The sequence below is a fragment of the Lagopus muta genome, chromosome 1, assembly GCF_023343835.1.
Source record: "Lagopus muta isolate bLagMut1 chromosome 1, bLagMut1 primary, whole genome shotgun sequence".
Classification (NCBI taxonomy): Eukaryota; Metazoa; Chordata; class Aves; order Galliformes; family Phasianidae; genus Lagopus; species Lagopus muta.
In genome coordinates, this window is record NC_064433.1 from 105,133,411 (window position 1) to 105,153,591 (window position 20,181).

At 39.0% G+C, this 20,181-nt stretch overlaps 1 protein-coding gene across 1 annotated transcript in view; it reads right to left on the reverse strand.

The window, feature by feature from the left end:
- The window catches only part of RCAN1 (regulator of calcineurin 1), a 40,899-nt gene extending 20,742 nt beyond the window's left edge, over positions 1-20,157 (reverse strand). Inside the window, exon 1 of the mRNA XM_048959849.1 lies at positions 19,829-20,157. Coding sequence (XP_048815806.1) covers positions 19,829-20,056 — 228 coding nt within the window. The 5' untranslated portion in view covers positions 20,057-20,157. The remainder of the gene's footprint in view (positions 1-19,828) is intronic.
- Between the last annotated feature and the right edge of the window lie 24 nt (positions 20,158-20,181).

A 20,181-nucleotide genomic window follows, 5' to 3' on the forward strand; every position in this document is an offset into this window, starting at 1 on the left:
AAAAAAAAAAAAAAAAGATTCTCTTGAGTGTCTTAGCAATCAAGACACGGTGATAAAGACTTAAAGAATTTGTGATTAAAAATAGTGTGAAAATACTGACAGGACAGAGCAGAAAGACAATCAAGGAAAAGGCACGCAAAACCCAATTGCAAGATATTCTGTTTGGCATTAGTCAGCCAGTCAGGTTTTGTGAGCCTCCAGACAAGCTAGAACAAGTACCAGTGTATAACACCGTACCTAAAGAAGGGAGAATTCAGAATTCTTTAGAAGGTGGCTGTCAGGAACACACATGGCAGCGTAAAGAGGGATGACTGTTTTACAGTCTGTGCAACATGCTTAATGCATAAAGGAATTTCTAAGCTTTAGGACCTTATTTAATCCACACACTATTTTTAAAAGAAACAAGGGGGAAAAAAAAGTTATCTTAGGAAAATGTTCATTTTCTGATGAATTTCCAGAGAATTTTCAGCACAGAATTTAAAGAATGAACTAGAAGTGCTAAAGATGGCACTTACCTCAGATGATTTATAAGGACTACATCCTAATTTGCAACCTGGTAAGTGTATTTAGCATAGATCTTCCTTAAAGCCAAGAAGCGCACATGCTAAGGACAGAAGGGACAGAAATAATATCCAGTGAAAGTGCATCAGAATTAGGGAGAAAAAGATTCCCAATGGGCAGGGAAGTAATGGGTTCAAGATTGGTTCTATATACAGAGACAGGGAAGATTTCATTTTCAGTGTTAATGCAATGCTACCCTGTACTGTAACAATTTTTTATTTAAAAGCTTTCATATTAGAAAGATTAAATGCAATCATCTTTGAAAAAAAGCAGCAAGAATTGAGACTTCACATGTAATCAACACTCACAGCTTCATGTCTACACAAAGATGTCGTAACTCTAAGCACAACAGCCCCCACCACCAAGCTTTGGAATCAGCTGGTGCTGTCACAATAACTACTGTAGGATTTACTGCAAGAAAGCTTGAAAGCCACACTTCCTCACCATGTGTCCTTCTTTTGGCATTTCTGGTATACCCTTTTAGCACTATAATGGTGTATTCACAAGCCCTGTTCAGATCATGCTTGTCACAGCAAAAAATAAAAATTCAAGCACCTCTATGCCTTCACACAAGTGAAACACGTTGTAGAACTTGGCTGATAACACGAAAAGAAATATTTGCTACCACTTAGCAAAGGAATATTTGGCCAGCCTGCTGAATATGAGGATAATATTTTGATTCAGTTCTCTGAACAATAAAGAGTAATCAGCACTGCAGCATACATACATTAAACTTATTGAGTACTGATGGGTAAGCCTTTGTTTTCTACAATTGTTTCAACTGCACAGTCTCTGAATTTGCTCAGCAGTTACACTGAAAGTAAAAGTCTGAGAGCCAAAGGAGAGAATATGAGTAACAGTTTTGAAAGAGAACAAAACAGGCTCCTATCTTAAATTACATCAATTCAGAAATGCAAGCAGAGGAGGAAAGTTCAGGAAAGCAAGCAAAGAAATCCTCTGAACACCATAAAAACTTCAAGATTTCCCAAAATTATCTATACTTTTTACTTGATACTACATTTCTAACTTGTTTCAAAATAAGCACTTTTTAGAAATGCTGCATGAAAGTAAAAGAGCTCAATTGCAATTGCTTGCTATTCTTGCAATAACTTTTCTCATTTATGTATTTCCATGGTTTTATAAAATCATGGAAAGTTGCACTATTTCCTGATAGCAGAAGGCGAGGACCGGTCACTCATTTGACTAATTCATTCCACTGGGTTTTCCATATGTGATTCATACATACTGTACTCCTTTTTCCTGGAAAACATTTCACAAAGTCTGTACAAGATGTAAAGTGGTATATTTTCATTGTCTAGTTTCTAACTGTAGATCTTTGAGACGCTCTCTTTAAAAGCAAACAGCATTCTTTTAATAAGTTCATTCTGTAAAACATGTTTTTGTTAACTCAAGCACTCCTATACTCAGCATGACTGCTATCATGATAAATATGCACACACTTGTTCTCAAAATGTTACTTGCAGCTTGCACGCAGTTCTACTTAGACATACAAACAGACTTAGTACATCCTTTAATAGTACATTTTATCCTCTCTTGCCTGTCCTGATCCTGACATCGCTATTTTATGTCTTGATTCTGTTCCCAGTTGAAGTTAATGCCATAACACTGCCACTTTTCCAAACGAAAGGAGGATCAAGTCCTTATCTGTAAGCTCCTCTTAATAGGGTTTTATACTATTTACATGTCACCAACAAAGTTATGGGGGCAGGGAGGGACTCTGAAACTACCAACAAATAAGAATTTAACTATTTAATACAACTGAAGGTAAAAATATGAGGACAGGGACAGCTGATTTCATGGCAACCTCAGACACTAAATATTGTTAATTTCCTGCAAAAAAAAACCAACAACCAAACCATCGAAGACACACAGAGCTGTTGGCAGATCTAATGCCCACTCCATTTGCCCAGCAAGGGCTACTGTGTTTAACAGCAGGACACATCATTCTCTACCAGTACATACATGAGAGGGGAAAAATAAGAGTCAAGTATATCCATTTGAACCCTAAATCTACAAAAAAAATCATATAAAAGGAATTAAAGTTTGCCCAATTATTCTTCTTGCTTCTTTATAGAATTACAAACACTGGCCTCATTAAACATTTAGATGAAAATTATGTTGCACTTGAAGTTAAATTTCTGTGGGCCCATACGAGGAGCACCTCTGGAAAATTCTCTACCAAATCCTGAGACTTATGTCTCAAGAAACTGGGAATGATTGAGGGGCACAAGGCAATGCTTATTCTCAGTCAGAAATAAAATGAAGAAAACTATACATGTGTTTTCCCTCTTCATTTCCTGTATAATCCCATTTACTAGAACTTCAGTCAGAGATGTACTAGGAAACAGGACGGTGGCTATTTCTTTTTTTTTTTTTTTTTTTTTTGTAAGGAATACCTATGACTCTATTGTAAGTCAGTTCTTTTTTTGGAACTCAAAACATTACCAAGAATTTGTTTACATAGAGGAACTGTAAAATAATAGTTCCCCAAAACTTCTTGCCATACTGGTTTCTAAAATCCCTTCTGGTGTCAGTTCAACACAGCATGCACCAGTGGGGCTATTTTTAGTAGCTGGGCAAAGTTCTGGCTACTCTGATCGAGACTGAGTCAGGATGGTACTACTTAAACAAATGAGGCTTCAAAGGAGTTCTCAGGACCCTCACCTCCTTTCATTTTCCTTAAGAAATTTAAGGGAACATAGGTTTGTTTAGTATGCAGATAAGCTCTGGTCAGAATGAAATTACATGTAATCATGTTTCACATTTATATGTGAGTTGCTGTGGCTGTGCAACAGGTTGGTTTCTCTTACCAGACATTCCTTCCTGCTTAATATGACAATCGATTACCCAGTTCTTCCTTTCCCAGACAGTCTGATGTAGCACTGCTCACATTTCTCAAGCAATGAGTTTGACTTACAAATTTCGTTTCCATGCGAGCTTTACAATCCTTGCTTCAGGCAGGTTTCATTGGACTTGCCAGTAAGCTCCCCTTTGAACTTATTAGAAGTATTTTATCAGTTTTAGCAACCGATGTTGCCTCACATGTAAGTAAATCAGTTCTATCAAAATAGGAACAATTTCCGTCTGGAGGTTAAACAACACTGAAACTTCAATGAGACATTGAACATAAATGTAATTTCTCAGGCTTCCATACTGCTTTAAAACTTCTTATTTACCTGCTTTCATAGTTTCCCCAGAGCACTTTTCTGGAAAATACAACCATGAAGTCTTTTCTTGGGCCGAGGAAGAAAGGCACCCAGCTCCCTCCAGGGCACTGCCCTAGACTATTCTTAGTCTGCTGTGACTGCCACTCTCCAAGGTATTTCTGAGGAACTTCATTAAGTCACTGCAACAATAAAGCCTTAGTCAAAGGAAAGACTGCTATTGTACACTTAGCATTTAAATAACTGCAGAAATGAAGACATCTTTCCCATGTGAGCAGTTAAGGGTTATCGCTTTTCCAGATGAATTATTTCTCGATTACACTGCTTCTGTAAAAAGCCTGGAGAATAAATGCTTTATTTCACAAAGTTTTACTGTGAGGAGAAAAACCCCGATGTATTCAAATATTCTTCATAAGAACAGTTTGTGTGCAATTAATACAAACTCTTTTAGGAGTTACACTTTCATAAGCACTATTTTTACACAAAGGTCATTTCTGAAAGTCACTTAGTTTTGATGGCCTCTCAGAAAAGCAATACCTTGGCTGTTTGTATAGCCAACCAAGAAAATTTCAGCTGACATTTCAAACCTGAACAAGAAAGCTTACAAGCATATCCAGTTCTGAGTTATGCAACCTAAATGTTAGAAAGTTTTTGCAAATTTAAATCCAAAGTAATTACATAATCTTCAAATTAGACAATATGTAATGCAAAGCACTAACCATAGGAGTCAGCAAAAACAGAAGTGGGAGGGATTAAACAATAATGTGTGAAGATGTGTTGGGAAAAAAAAATTCTCTTAAGAAATGAGAGTCCTGTGAATTTACAAGAGAAACTGCACTGCCAACTCTAAGAAAGAATCAGCCGTCTGCTTTAAGGCTCCATCAGAAACTACCAGTCACATTAAAGATAAATCAGCTTGCAGTAACAAAACTTCCCAGGGTATGTTTTTCCTCTGGCAAAGAGGGAAAAATAAATCACAGTAACGCAAAGTCATACTTGGGAAAAGTTCTTTTGTAAATTACTGCACTGAAAGCTGTTTTCTCTATAATCACATCACAAGTGCAGGATGTAGCAATTTCATAATTCCTTTACTGTTTGATATGGGTGAGGCTCCAATAAAATAAATACAATTAAGTCTCTCTGTTCATTAGTAAGTTTCCGAACCCCACAAGCAATCTGTTAAAAATAAGACTATCCACTTCAACACTGGAGAATTAAAACTACCTGCTTGGGTGCCATGTTAAGACTTTTAAAGCCCTTATTTGCCCCGATCATACTTTGTTTTTACATTCACAGATCTAAGAACTATTCTCCCCCTAAATCCTTATGGGGTATCACAGACAACTTCTCAGTTTTCCCAGCCTTTACTCCTACTAGATATGTCCAGCTGTTCATAAAGAAAACAGCTGACCTTCCCAAACAACGCCCCCATTCAGCATAACTGACATCCAGCACTCTGCCAACTCCCCAGTGCCAGAAGCCACAGGTTCTCCTGCCAGAGGTCTGCCCTGCTGCACAGGGGCCTGAAAGGGATCAAGGTTCTTTCACTGATACGACCCAGCACTCCTGAGCTGCATCAGCACAAGCCACTGATAGCTGTATCTTTAAGTGGCCTTATTACATCATGGCTTTGAAGCAGTGAAGTTCTGCAGCTGTTCTTTGTTTTCTTTTTGCTCCACTTGCATGGGATCTTTTACCTCCTATTTAAAGCTTAGATTTGTCGCAATAATACTTGGGCAATATTTCAGGATTAAGTGACAGAACAAGCACACTTACAGTACTTATGGTTAAACTATAGGCATCAGAGAGCTTCTGGAGTTTAACTTAAGCTTTCTTATGGAAGGAGGATACGGAAGCAAAGAGAACAGAGATTCAGAGATTTAAACTTTATTTTCCAGCTGATGAATAACCACTAAGAGATCAGAAGCTAATTATCAGTCTGGTTCTTCCATCACCTTGGATTTTTATTTAGAAGCTAGGTTAGATTTTACTTTTTAAAACATCATATGCCTTCTGCTTCATTACTTACCATGACATTTAAGAGAACAGGTCTAATACAAATAACTTCAAGAACCAATGAACTGTAGGAAAGAACTCATCACCAACACCAAAACAGGTATCAGTGCTGTAATCTAATTTCCAGACCCAGGGACACTGTGAACACCATCAATTCAGGTCCCAGCTATGTCATGAGACTTCAAGTGCCTACACTGTAAGTTATGGCTGTTTTCGACTGTCCGGTTTTTCCATTTATTACTTGCCTTGACTTCTGCAGTAATCTACAGTAGGATGGTCCCTAAAATACTCCTAATTTAGCAAAAGTCCACTACTTAAATAAAAAGCTAGTTCAGAACATTTTCAGAGAGAAAACCTCCTCAATTAGCACAGTGTTACATAACTCCTGAACTTGTATGTATTATGGAGAGAAAAAGTAAATCCACAGCAGGGCTTAAAAATTAAGAACTTTATACTGGCTAGCTTATTTTGACTAGCAAATATTTTGCATACAGTCTAGGCTTTGAACACACCTTCAGCACTGCATCATCTAAAGGGTCAGATGATTATTATAGTAGTAAAAAGATAATTTTCAGGTAGTAAAGTAGAATTAACTGTGATTTGTTGTATCTGGACAGTGGTAGTATCCAGAGGTTCCCAAGAAAGAAGCTGAGAATTACAATTGGCTTTTCACTGGACACACATAGACAGACCTCAGAACTGTTGTCAGAGAGCCTCTTTCCATAAGGGAAGGAACAAACATAAAACAAAGGAGCTATGTTTTCACATAGAGACAGTTGATTCAGGCCAGAATGAGATGAGGGCTCGACAAAGCTGCACAAGCTTGTGTGTGCATAACACCTAATGCTAGGAATGCTGCAAAAATCTGATGACAATTCTACTATGTGTTTCTTAGAAACTAAACTGTGCAATTAAGAAAAACAAAACAAAACACCAAAAACCAACAAATAATAATAAAAAACCCCCCACAAACTCGAACCTCAAAGCCTGCGGCAGATAAACAGCTACAGCCCTGTTACTTTGCCCACTTCAGGGTCTTCAAATGTGAAGTCTCTGCCTCAGTGACGAGGGAAGCAGTGAGCAGAGCAACTGCTTGAACAGAATGGCCTCTTCCCAAGTTGTTAAGACCATGTGCCAGAATGCATCCACAGTGAGCAGCCTAACTCACCAGCACTTCCTTCATACCACTCACAGCAGTCATCAGGAGTAACCTTCTCCTCTCACTTTCAGTTCTGTGGCTTCTGTGGCTTCTAAAAGCAAAGCAGGAGTCTGGGGCATTTCCACTCACTCGAATAGTACCATTCTGATGCACTTAACATACTTTATATTTAAAATTCAGTCACCTTCACGCACCACATTTTATGTAAGTAAAACAATTTGTCCTTTAAAAGACTACTATTGTTAAAGGGTGAAGCTAAATCTAGATATTACTTTGGCTTTAATTTAAGTGCAGCATGAATGTGTATTTTCTCTTGGTGTTAATCCATCACTTCCAACAAGTAAAAACAGGATTTGTCCCAAAACCTTTTCCCAAAACTTTCTTCCCCTCCTCCTTTCTTCCCTCATTTATGCCAGGTACACAAGCTATGTAATACTGACAGAAGATATAACCATAATTATGAATAATTCACTGAAGTGTTTGTGATTAACTATTTATTACCATAAAAAATGCAACATTATTATGCCAAAACTACTACTTGAAGGAGTAGGAAGGTTGGGAAAGGTGAGGACTGAACTGTATGAAAGCATGCATTCTGACGCTTCTTTAATGACTATTCCTTTATAACAAGACAGTAACATTTGCATAACTTAAAGATGCAAGATTATCAAAGCTAAATACAAGTTTTCTATTCTACTGCATTCATCTTCTGACCATTCTTTTCTGTTCTCTGTGAACAAGGGAAAAATAAAAGGGAAAAGGCAGAGTATAACTCAGGAGTCTTTAGAAAACCACAAGGGCTGTGGAGAAGCAGGCTGGTATTTTTTGAACTTTAAAGAATGAAATTTTCCACTGGAGTCAGTGAAGGAAGAATGGGAGATGGTTTCAAAATATTTTTCAAGAATGTTCTGGGTGGGTAGCAGAAGAACAATATAATTGCAATTAGTGATCGTGTTTCTAAGAACACACGAAGCATACTCAAGAAGTTTCAAAAGCATTTTTAAAATATTCTGATAAAGAGAATAAAATGAGCCGCAGAAGAGGCTGGATTTTATCTCAAATCAGATGCATTTTTGCCGAGGTTAATGTCTAATATTCCGTAATTTTCTCAGGCATATTAAGCTAATGACATGGTACAAGGTATGATAAATTATATAACTCATATTTCTGACCTTACTAAATAATATTGATTACGGCTTTTTAACAGCAAAGAGGTTTAATCTGTCTGCCAAGTTTGTGAAGCTTCCTACATAACCAACCCTTTCACTGCAGCAGGCACAGAACAGCCACACAAGGGCTGATTTTTTTTAGCCATTTACGGAAATAGAGACATTAAAAAACATAGAATCATCAAGGTTGGAAAGGACCCACAAGATCACCCAGATCAAACATCCACCCATCATCAATAGCTCTCGCATGCAGAGTAACGTATGACCATCTGACCTAATCCTAGATCCTTCAGGGTAATTTTGCTATTGAAACACCACTGGTAACAACAACAAAAAAAAGCAGTGGTATTTCAAGCTTTTGCAGTACTTAACAATAGAGCTTTCAGAATGCAGTCATTTTCCTTGTTCAGATGGAAAGAACACACCTGCTTTGTGTAAAGGGAAAAAAAAGATCATCTTTGAAAAATAGCTCCTGAAACTGTTTTAACTTCCTGGATATTCAAAGCAACAGTATTTGTTTATAAACTTACGCTTCAACTAATATCGCTGAAAAAACAAGTATGGTTCATAGAATCATAGAGTAGCTTGGGTCGAAAAGGACCTCAAAAATCATCCAGTTTCAACCCCTGCTGTGTGCAGGGTCACCAACCACCAGACCAGGCTGCCCAGAGCCACATCCAGCCTGGCCTTGAATGCCTCCAGGGATGGGGCATCCTTGAGCAAGGTTCCTCTGTGTAAGGTTCCAGATTTCATTCTATTTTCTGTTTCCCCCTTCTTTCTGAAATGCCTGGCTTTCATAGAGCAGGGGAGATGAAAACTTCTTTAGAGAGGAACAATGAACAAAGCTTATTTTTTGGATTTTATTTATTTATTGCAACTCACCAGGGAAGAAACAAGAGACATAGCTGCATATCAAGTAGTTAAAGATCAATCACTTCAAAAAACACCTATCAGCAGATGCACTTCATCTGCTATGGGCTTAGGTTATAAACACTGCTTTTAAAAGTTGTTAGAAGTTTGTTTGAAGTCATTATATACCTTACAGGTAACTGACCTTCTCCCAAAACCCATTCTCAAGAGGAAGGTATCTGATTCTTGATGCAAAGGCTTTATCTGTTCATGCCTAATAGGTAGGCTTTATTTAGCATCCTTAAATTATATATTGTAATGAGGCATGAACACATAGGCTAACAGCATTTTTAATAGTCAGAAGTCAATGATTTAACCTAGTCTCTGACCCGATCTGATTATGCTTTTGGTTATACAACCCCCAGCAAGAGTTATTCATACTTTCCACTGACTGCAACAGCAGCTGCTTCACTATCACTCTGGAGCCTCAGGAAAATTCAAGCCCTTAATCACTATTTCCATTAGCCAACAGATCTTTGCTATCAGCTTGAAGCAATACAGCTGAAGTGCCAAGAAGTGTACCTACAGGAAATTGATTAAATAAATAAATAAATATATCCTGCAAAGATGCTTCCACATCTATCAACAGCTGGAAAAGTACTGGGACGGGCTCCCATCAGTTCCCTTTAGCTTTCACAAGCCACACACAGAAGTTTTCTGTGCAATACTTTACAAGCACGCATCTCCCGCTTGACAGAAGAAAACATCTCATTTAATAAGATCACAATCTTAGGACATACGCATTATAATTCTTACCAAATCTTTTCTCCCTTTGCCCATTACTTAATTACACCCTCCTTCCCAAACTGGGCAAACCAGTCTAGTCTACTACATACATACTCCCACTATTAGATGTAAAGAAGTCTCAGCTTTCCAGGGTAATGGATAACTTACTACTGCCTCTTCCTAGCAAGATCACCGGCACTGAACAACTTACTAATTACCTCCCACCTCTGGCAGGGTTTAGCACCTAGAACTGTTGGGCTGCGCTCCTTTTCTCATTTTCATAGAAGCACAGAATGGTTTGGGTTGGGAGGGACCTAAAAGATCAGGCAGTTCCAACAGTCCTGCTATAGGCAGGGACATTTCCCACCATACTAGGCTGCTCAAAGCCCCATCCAGTCTGGCCCTCAATACTTCTAGGAACGGGGCAGCTGCAACTTCACTAGTAATCTCATCGACGATGTGTTTTATCTAATTACTGGATTATGACTGGCTTTTTCACTTACAAAATACACAAATAGGATAAATGCAATTTCTTATAATACAGCTTGAATTTACTGGCAGTTCACTAGCGCTGTTGTGTTAGCTTCCTAACTCTACAGAGGAAGGAAACAGTACAAAAGAAAAAGAAACTATCCCCCACACCTTTCAGCCTTGGAAAGCATACTGACTTTCAGAAGCACTTTCCATCCAGACAAACCTTTGTTTTGAAAGCAAGCCCAAACCTTCGCAGAAACTTCCAGAATGACATTCCAAAAACAAAAGAAAACAAACTTATTGTTTGACACACCTATAAAGCATCTAAAATGGCATTTCTTGGCAAAGCCCATTCTGTTCTAAGGATACCAAGATTAACATTACAGTGATGGATACACACACAAACCTAATGATCAAACAGTAATTATCTCGCCATTACCTTCACTCCAAGTATAATCCAGCATAACTATCTGCAGCTAAAAAAAAAAAAAAAAAACCAGGACATTAAGCTTTTATTACATTCTCTGTGTATTCCTTAGGAAAGCTCTTTCCACCATCTCAATAGGGCAACATCTTAACATAACTTTCAGGACAGAAGTGTCAAAAGCATGTTAACCTTCTCCTCACCAGTCTTCTGTCAACTGGCTCAAAAGTTTACCCATTCAAAAACATCCTTCAGTCAGGCTAAATACACATAGGAAGAAATAATCATAGTACTTTCCGATCTCTCCTATTTCACTCTCTTAAACTGGTCACAGTTATCCCCCCGAAAAACACATTATCTCACATCTTATAGGGACTTTCATTCTTCTGCTATATCTTCTGTACTTCACAAACAACAAGCAACCAAAATCCAACTCACGAGGCTAGCAACCTACTCTTAGCACAGTAGCTGAAAGCACATTTTCCTTCCAGGAAGTCAGCCAACATCAAAATAACTCCAAAAAAGAAAACCTCAAAAGAAGAAAAACAATTATCAGTGTCAGATCCAATTATTAGTTCCAGAACTATCTGAAAATCTGCAACAAAGTGAAAGAATTTTATCTTAGACAAAGTTACTTTTTTTTTTTTTTTTTTTTTTTTTAAAATAAATGAAATCCAGTGATAAAAGCTCTGCTTTTATGTGTGGTATCAGTAATAATGACTCACAGTGTTAACAAAGTGAGCAGCCTTCTAGTTATCTCTGGCAGTAACAAACGCTTGCAGGTAGAGAAAGGAAGTATAAAGGCAGGTAAACAGACTTCTCCCAGCTAATTCTTGCAACAGCAAGTCAAAAACTTTGAGGATCAAGTTATACCCTAATCACTGTGCTTGATGGCTACTATTCATGAATCAGTTCCACTCCTTTCTTAATACTAAGCTCTTGGCCTCTAACATTCTAGGGCAATGAGATCAATGGTTTAATTATGCATTACACACACACACAAAATAATTGTATTTGAGACCTCATTTCCCACTTTGGGTTCACTAAAGACAGCTGGATATTTCAGCTTCACTAATTTATTTCCAGTGTATGTTCTGTGCTGGAAATTTTTCATGTGGTGGCTCACTCCCACACCTCCCCTCTCCCATGGGAATGAAAAGGCTTTACTCTTTACATTCTGTAGAATGTGATGGAGCCTTTTTTTTTTTTTTTCCTTCCCCTTAAGTCTGCAAATCCTTCATAAATACCAGGTTACAATAATTAATACTGCATGAATGATCTCTTCAAAGTTAAAAATGCAGTTTCCATTAGGAGGTGCAAGCAGGTTCTGGCTATCTGAATGGAAAAACCCATAACTAATTATAAAGCCATTCCTAGTTCCTTTGAGGCCAGATGTGTCTACAAAGCTCCTGTCACAAGGAAAGCAAAGTCCTTATGTTACTCCATTTATGAGGTACTACTATCATTTGCTGTATCAAGTCCTGGGGGTGGGGGGGGTGGAGGGTTGGGGGAGGAGCACAAACAAACCACAAACTGCACTTTTGAGACTACTTTACCTAGCTGAAGTCTCACTATAAATGGGGCTTTGAAATCCCTAGTTTCTATCAGCTGGTCTGTGGAAAATATTAACAAGCTTCAGAAACTGTTCTTTGACATTCAATGTTACCCACCACACCCATGTCAAACAGCTTGTGGATTATTGATCAGAAGAGGCAATAACAGGACAAAAACTTGAGAAGCACCTCCACACATAGTCTGAAGTGCAGAAACACACTTAGAAGAAGAGGAAGACACCCAAACCAATCCCAACTAAAACTACCTATTATCCCTGTTGAAGGTGGTGACGCATCTGATGGAATACAATTTCAGAAAAAGAAAGGAAAAGAAACATCATGCACTAGGATTTACAGTATATTTTCACATCTAGGAAATAACATTAATTTAGGTTTTGTTTTAGTACTTCATGCGCTAAAGTCTGAACAGGCTTTCAACTTCACAATTTGAACTTCACAATTTGTTTACCTGTTTAAGTACTTCACTGGGTTTCCTTCCAACCTTTTCTAACACTCACCCATGACCAGACAGCCTTTTATTGAAGAACAACATTATTAACAGTATATACATTTATAAACATTTTCCACTGCAGTGTTATCAACCGAACAATCATCTTCAGTAACAAACTGCTGGGGACCTAAGCTTTCCCTGTGATTGCTGTCAAAAAGAGCTTATTTATTATGTTAAGCCTGTTCTGCAGAGGAGAGTTTAGTTGTTACTAATTAACATAAGCATTATTGTTTATACCAGTAAATATTAAGGCATCTTCCTGAGAGGTAATTGGGATGATTTTAAGTTCATATCATACCTAATATTCTGTAGTTATTTTTACACTTTCCTTTTACAGGAAGTTTCTGGAGAACTAACCGTAATTTGTTCCTGAAATACATCAATAACAAAGAACATAAGGAAATGTACTCTACAGCATTACTACATATACTAAACTTACTGGTACGATCAGAGCACAGTGATTTAAACCAGACAGAACTCCTCAAGGCTTCCATTTGATTCTGTAGAAAAACTAAAGCTTAAGTTTCTTTAGACTTTCTTCTTTAACATTTGCAGTACCTACACTATTAATGACCATTTAAAAATACTTATTTTTACTTTGTGCAAAGTAATTTTAAGCCACCCAAAAAACATCTTGTGCAGAATTGCTGAAAAACTTCTCATTTATAGCTAAACACACCAAATCTGAATGTCACTTACTTTCACCCTACAGATATGGCTTTCCTTAAAATATTACATAAGTGACATACTTCCCTTTTATTTCTACATATGGAGGGACTTGCATCGCTGCTCGAGGAGTAGGATGGACGGATGGCTGCTGCACTTTAAGGACTTCACTAGTACCAGGGCACCAGATGTAGAAGTAAGTATTTTACTCTTCTTCCCTGACCTAGGTGACCTACAAAGCATCTAAGTGTGATATAAACCTCATTTGCTCCAAATATCTCCTCTGAACAAGATGAAGATAGTGCAAGCTGCAGCATGAGGTTTCTTCGTTAGTAGCTTACTTATTTCAATCAAAATTTCAACCAGTATTCATGTATGATGCACTCTGAAATGCCTTGAAGGCAGCAAAATAAAGCAGAACTGTAGAAACAGAAGTAATTTGCCTTCCCCTCGTGAAATCACAACTTCTACTATTGTTTCATGGCATTATCTGTACTCTCACAAGGATAACTAAGCATGGATAATATTTAAAGGAAGCCATCTGAACTGCTGTTCAATGGCTCAAAATTCAAGTATATGAAAAAGCAGTCTAGCACTGTTTGAACAAACATCTTCATGCTGTACAGTCTCTTCAGCCCCTTCTACTCCAGCTGAAGAAAGAGTATTTAGCTCAAAAGACGATTTCTCCAAGTTATCTTTGTGATGGCAACTAGAGCAGAATACCACATAGGCACTGAGAAGAGCAAGCAGAAAATTCTCTCTGGGCTCACAAGACCAGAAAGAGCTACTCAGGTGGGAAGACTGAAGACATTATCCTTAAACCAAACAGTCATCTCAAGATGACTATTACCAAGATTTCCATATAGACTGTATATACAGTACAAAATGCTCACACTATTCATAAAGTACGCCAGCTTATAAGACAAGGTTTTTCCAAAGATTCTCAGGTGATTAGATATCCCAATGACTCTCAGGAGCTCTGCTTATGCACTTAGCAGACTGGATGCATCCCAGCAGCCATAAAACTGCATTAGTATGGTATTATGCTCTACAGTAACATCAAAGATTATCACATCAGCCAAAGCACTGCATTTATATGGGCTCCAGACTTGAAGTCACTCAGAAGTCTGTCTTAAATTGTTAATAGCTGCAGAATAAACTTGTATCATCTGGAAGCAGAGCAGCTAAATACTTCTGGGTCTTTAATTTTACCACAAGAACTTCCATCCTGGAAGATTTTTTTTTTTTTTTAAATCACAGAATCATTAAGGCTGAAAAAGACCTCACCCAGTCCAACCACCAGCCCACCTCCTCCATGCCCACTGCCCACGTCCCTCAGTGCCACATCCACACGGCTCCTGAACACCTCCAGGGACGGTGACTGCACCACCTCCCTGGGCAGCCTGTGCCACTGCAGCACCGCCTCTTGCTGAGAAGAAATGGTTCCTAATATTGAACCTGAATCGTGCTTACTTATTTTATTGTTGAATGCAAAAACAGGCCACTGGAATATGATTTTTAAACAATCTTAAGCCAGGGCATTTTATTGAAAGAACAGAAAGAATTATAAACATTACCGCAAAGATTATTTGAGAAAAAAAACAAAAAACAAACAAACAAAAAAAAAAAACAAAAAGCAAACACTGGCAGAGAAAGAATGAAAGTCTATGAAAGTCTTCAAAGCACACAGAAAAGTATGGATTCCATACAGTTTTCATTAAAGGAACATTTCACCAAAAGCAGTCCTGTGGTCACAAAAATGTAAGCATGTAGAAAACACCTTCCTGAAATTTACTTTTACTTTTTTTTTTTAAACGTAACTTAAGAGGTTTAACACAGTAAGTAAAAGGATTAACAGGCATGTGACTATAAGAGGAAGAGATTACCAGAAAACCCAAGTGCTATTTTGTAAGGAAGGTTTTATAAGTATTCCTGAGATATTTGACTAAGTTCCTGTAAAGCAGAAGTAATTCTAAGCATTTAATACAAAATACACTCAGCATCTCATGATTATTTCAGCAGGCTGAAAGTCAATTAAAAGTTTCCAGAAGCATGGCTCATTTAACAATGAGTTTATTTTCAGATCAATTCACAAACAAGTTTTTTCCATATTAAAACCATACAAAGCTGAAGGAAGACTAGAATTGTAAAGCTATGATAATCATTAACAAGATGCAGTTTATCTGCCCTTAGTGCTTTTCCTCTTGGTTATATTACTGCAGAGAATTCTGCTCATTTTGAAGACCTTACCTTCATGCATTATTATAGTCTTTTATAAAAATAATAATAATAATCACAGCTCAGCTTATGCATGCTTGCCATTGGAGGTTATGTGAGGACACATTCTCCATAATGGCTGCAGGAGACTGGCTCACTCCTACTAATACACTTAAAAGTGATCAAGCTAAGGTCCTTTAAAAGTTCAGCTTTCAGTGAGTTTTTTTTTTTTCTAGCAGGTTCTGGAGAAAAACCTATTATTGCAATATAACCACTGTTATCTATGAATGCAAGTTTTCCATTAAGGGAAATCTGCTATATTTGTTAGTTTGCAGTAACTTGAAAGATTTAGTAGATTAAGGCAATTATAGATACCTTAAAGTAATGCAAGGAATTCAAGCCATTCTAAGGAAAATAGCTGCAAGGAAAACCTTCCAGTTTCTTAGCACTCCTCCCCCCAGAAGAAACAAAAAAAACCCATCAACTCAAGAAGCAGCAAAAAGCACAACCAGGAGTAGTTTATCAGTAGCCCCAAGCTGAGTTCTTTCTAAGTACTCTACATTTCTCTCCCTCCTCACAAGTGAAATGAGTGATACTCATCTACAGTTCAGCTAAAATAGAAAGCAGTCAGAACAGACCCAGGTAACCTACTTAGCAAGAGACTGCCCGGGTACAAATGAAGTTATTTAGCCCCCCTTGTGGCTACGCTCTGAAGCTTAAAATCATCACTGAAGTATGCCACATCCCTCCAGGATTACAAGATACAAGCAAGCCTATTACCTCCCACACTTGCCATTTGACAGTAGAAGTTCTATTTAAAACACAGAGTGTCCTCTACTGACACAAAAAAAGATTTAAAAAAAAAAAAAAAAAAAAAAAAAAAAAGAATACCAGATAAGGAAAATAGAAATTGGCAAAAACATAATTGCTGGCTCTGTAATTAGCAACTGACTTCTTTTGTTGTTGTTTAAATGAGTACACAGACATGGTTAAACCAAACTCATTTGTATCAATAAATGCTGCTTTGAGAAAAAAAAAAAATATTCTCAAGCATAAAGCCAACATGAGAATTACCAAGAACACCAAACCAGCATTTTTTCAAGGCAATCGGCTAACCTGAAGATCACATAAGGGCTTTCTACCAGAGATCATTTACTGCACACGTCTGTGAAAGCAAAGATAGAAGTATAAAGTCTATAGGAATTTCTCCAACTGTACTTCGGAAGAAGCTTGAGAATAAGCATTGCAGCATTCTCTCAAAGATACTAAAAATGACACTGTAAAAAGCATCCTTGGGGGATTTAAATCGCTAAAATTCTTTCTTACGAGAATACAGGAAACAAATTGTTGTTTACTAGTACTATTAACTCCCTAGATAAGATACTACACAGGGGATGCTCTGAAACTACTGCCTACTGTCTTATTACTGTCTTATGTTGGTGGTGTGGCAGCAGAGGTTGGACCATCCAACCCATATTCCATTACATTCTGTTGCCATGAGACTGATGGCAGCAGAGGAGCAGTCTGACACAATGGTGCTTGATATGGAAGCGTGTATGAGCAAAGGTGTGTCACTGAATTCCTCTGTATGGAAAAAATGGCACCCACTGACATTCACTGATGCTTGCTGAACATTTATGGAGACCAAATAGTGGCTGTGAGTGCAGTGTGGGGTGGGTGGAGCATTTCAGTAGCAGTGACGTGAAATGAAGCGTTTCCAATGAAGTATTCCATAAACAAATCACTGATTTCAAAGAACTGACTCTGAGCAGCCTCATTTTTTTTTTTTTTAACATCTCTACCCACCTGATTTGGTAGCAACAGTAATCTAAAGAAATGCTGTAGCCGCGTGCTAACCCAACCCTCAGTACTTTCACACAAGCACAAATCACTGTTTGGAAATGGGAGGGCAAAATGGAAATAGATGTTGCCAGTCATCTTCTAGCTGCCCTATCTCACCTTTGATTGGATCAACCCTCCTCAAATAGGGCAATCCAGGATTATTAAGTGGCCTACCAGAGCGGAAAAAAAAATCCACAACTATGTACACAAGGTATTTTAAGACTGTAACATACACGCAATTTCCCACCTTTTCCAGAATAGATGAAAACACATTACACGAACAAAAATCATACATATTTATAAAAATACCATGTCTTGTGATGTTATATTTTACAATACCTTTACTTATTCCTTTAAGTATAGATAAAATTAAATGCCCTTACTGAATTTGCAGAGACTTGCAAGTTTAAGCTTATTGTACCAAAAAAAGGGGAATTTTCTTAACATTTACTGCTTAAAGCACAGTCTTTAAAATTATTACATTATTATCATTTCCAAACACTAAGTCATCATTCTAGACCAAAATACCTTCATTTCCCAGATACCAGAATCAGTGACTGCTAATGGAGAATTGGATGGAACGCAAGGGAGGCCCTGATTTCTTTCTCTTTTCAATATAACCTTATTCTTTCCATAACACCCACCAGCACTATGCTGAATCCACCCCTTACCAACTCAAACAGCAGCCACAGTGCCTCATCCTGCCTCTTCTCTTTGCAAGTGACAGGTGGTCAACAGAGCATGATAAAAACATACCCAGTCCATTATTAACCTACTGTTCTCCTACACAGCAGTGGTCCGTTTTCTGCCACCTCTGCATTAACTGGGGGTAAGTTATGCATTTCAATGGCTGAGGTTCAACTAGCCAAAAAGTAAGCTATTCTTTCGTCTATTGGAAGACAGCACACCTACCACATGCCACAGAAATCTTTCCTGAAGTTTTATAAGTAAGAACGTCCCTCCCTGTTGGACATAAATATCACTTTTATTCAGGTTCAGAATAATTCTTCCATTGTCTGTCTTCGGAATTTAATTTGAAGAGCAACAGTGGTGGTGAAGTAACTGCACATACAGGCATCCATAGTTAAGATCAGCTTATAGCAAGATGATCAGTCTCCAATTAATTTGCCATTATTTTAATTAATCTGCATTCCTTCCTGCTGCAACTCTTGGCAAGAAAAAAAAAAAAAAAAAAAAAAAAAAAAAGTAGGAAGTGTAGAAAGCACAGAAAAATTATTGCAATTTCCAGGACACACAAGGCTTTACTCTGATCTAAATTAAGAGTGTCACAAGACCGAGAATCTTTGGAACCAAAACAGATGGAAAAACCATTTAAATATGTAAATACCTCCCGGTATGGCTTGCAAATATGCATCTGTGTTGTCATGCATCTAACCATTTTCAATCCGTTCATTTTAAGGCTACAGAATCCATCCAAGAAAATACTATTACTACCTGCAGCTGAAAATACTATGTAGAATTGATTATATTTTCCTAGGCACATTTGGAGTTAATTTAAGTAGGATAAATCCCAACAAGAGTGCCATTTCCGTCACACCAGCAGGTGCCCTAAGTGATACAGAAATATCAGGTTGGCACTGGAGGTTACACAACTTGAAAAAGTAACAGTGGTGATGGAGGTACATTGTATTCCACTTTCCGGAACCTTTTTAATACGAGACTGTTGGTAGGGTTGAGATATTGAGCTACTGCTCTAACAGCTCTTAGCTGCCTTCCACCAGGAGACTGACAATTATTTTAATGGCATTTTAAAAAATCAGGAACAGCATATTTCAGTTAATTTCTGTCTACTTAAAAAGTAAACGTTTCCTTAAGTATCAAAGGCGCTAGAAAATATGATCTCCATGGCAAAATGAGCCACGAGAAGAGCCTACAGCAAGGCGGACTTCACTCATTCTTTAGTCCTAGACAGCGATGAGACAAATAAAAGAAGAATGAAAAACGAAGCTAGGCTTGGACTTCCACCAAGAAAAATACAGATGAGAAGCAATCCTGAAACAGTTACATCCATTTATTACACTTAGAGCTGCGTTAGACTTAAGGCAAACGAGTTTACACCATTTCTCTGACAGCTGCTGCCACCCTGCTCCGGAGCAGCGGTTCGTCATTCTGTTCGCATCCTTCCCTTCCTGGCAGGAAAGCTCCGTGTCCCCCCAGCCCCCTGCTTACCACCCGCTCCCCGTGCCGCGGCCAGTGCAGTGACGGCGCCCGTCCCCCCCCCACTCCCCCTCCCCCGGCTCCACCGCTGGCCCGCCCGTCCCCGCCCGCACAGCCCGAGGCGGCGGCCACGACGGATGGAAGGAGGGGCGGGAGCGGGCCGGGACGGGCCGAGCCGAGCGGCGGCTCTCGCCGGCAGAGGGAGCCGGCCCAGCGCCGCCCGCCTCGCCGCTCTCACCCGGCACTGGCCGTCCTGGAAGACGCGCGGGTCCAGGTTGCAGGCGATGGTGGCGGTGGGCAGATCCTGCAGCACCACCGCCTCCATGTCGCCGCCGGCGAAGCTCCAGTCCGGTTCGGCCTCGGGCGGCGGCAGCACCTCCGCCTCCTCTTCCTCCTCCCTCGTTTCCCCGAGCGGCGGCTCCTCCCGGCCTGTCGGGCCCCTCCCGCCGCCGCTGCCGCTCTCCATGGCCGGGGGCGAGCGGAGCCCCCGCGGGGCGGGGCCCGGCGGCGGCTGAGGCAGCCTCGAGCGCCTCGCGCCGGCAGCCGTTCCCCCCACCTTCGCGTTTCTTAACCCCTGCGCGAGATTAACCG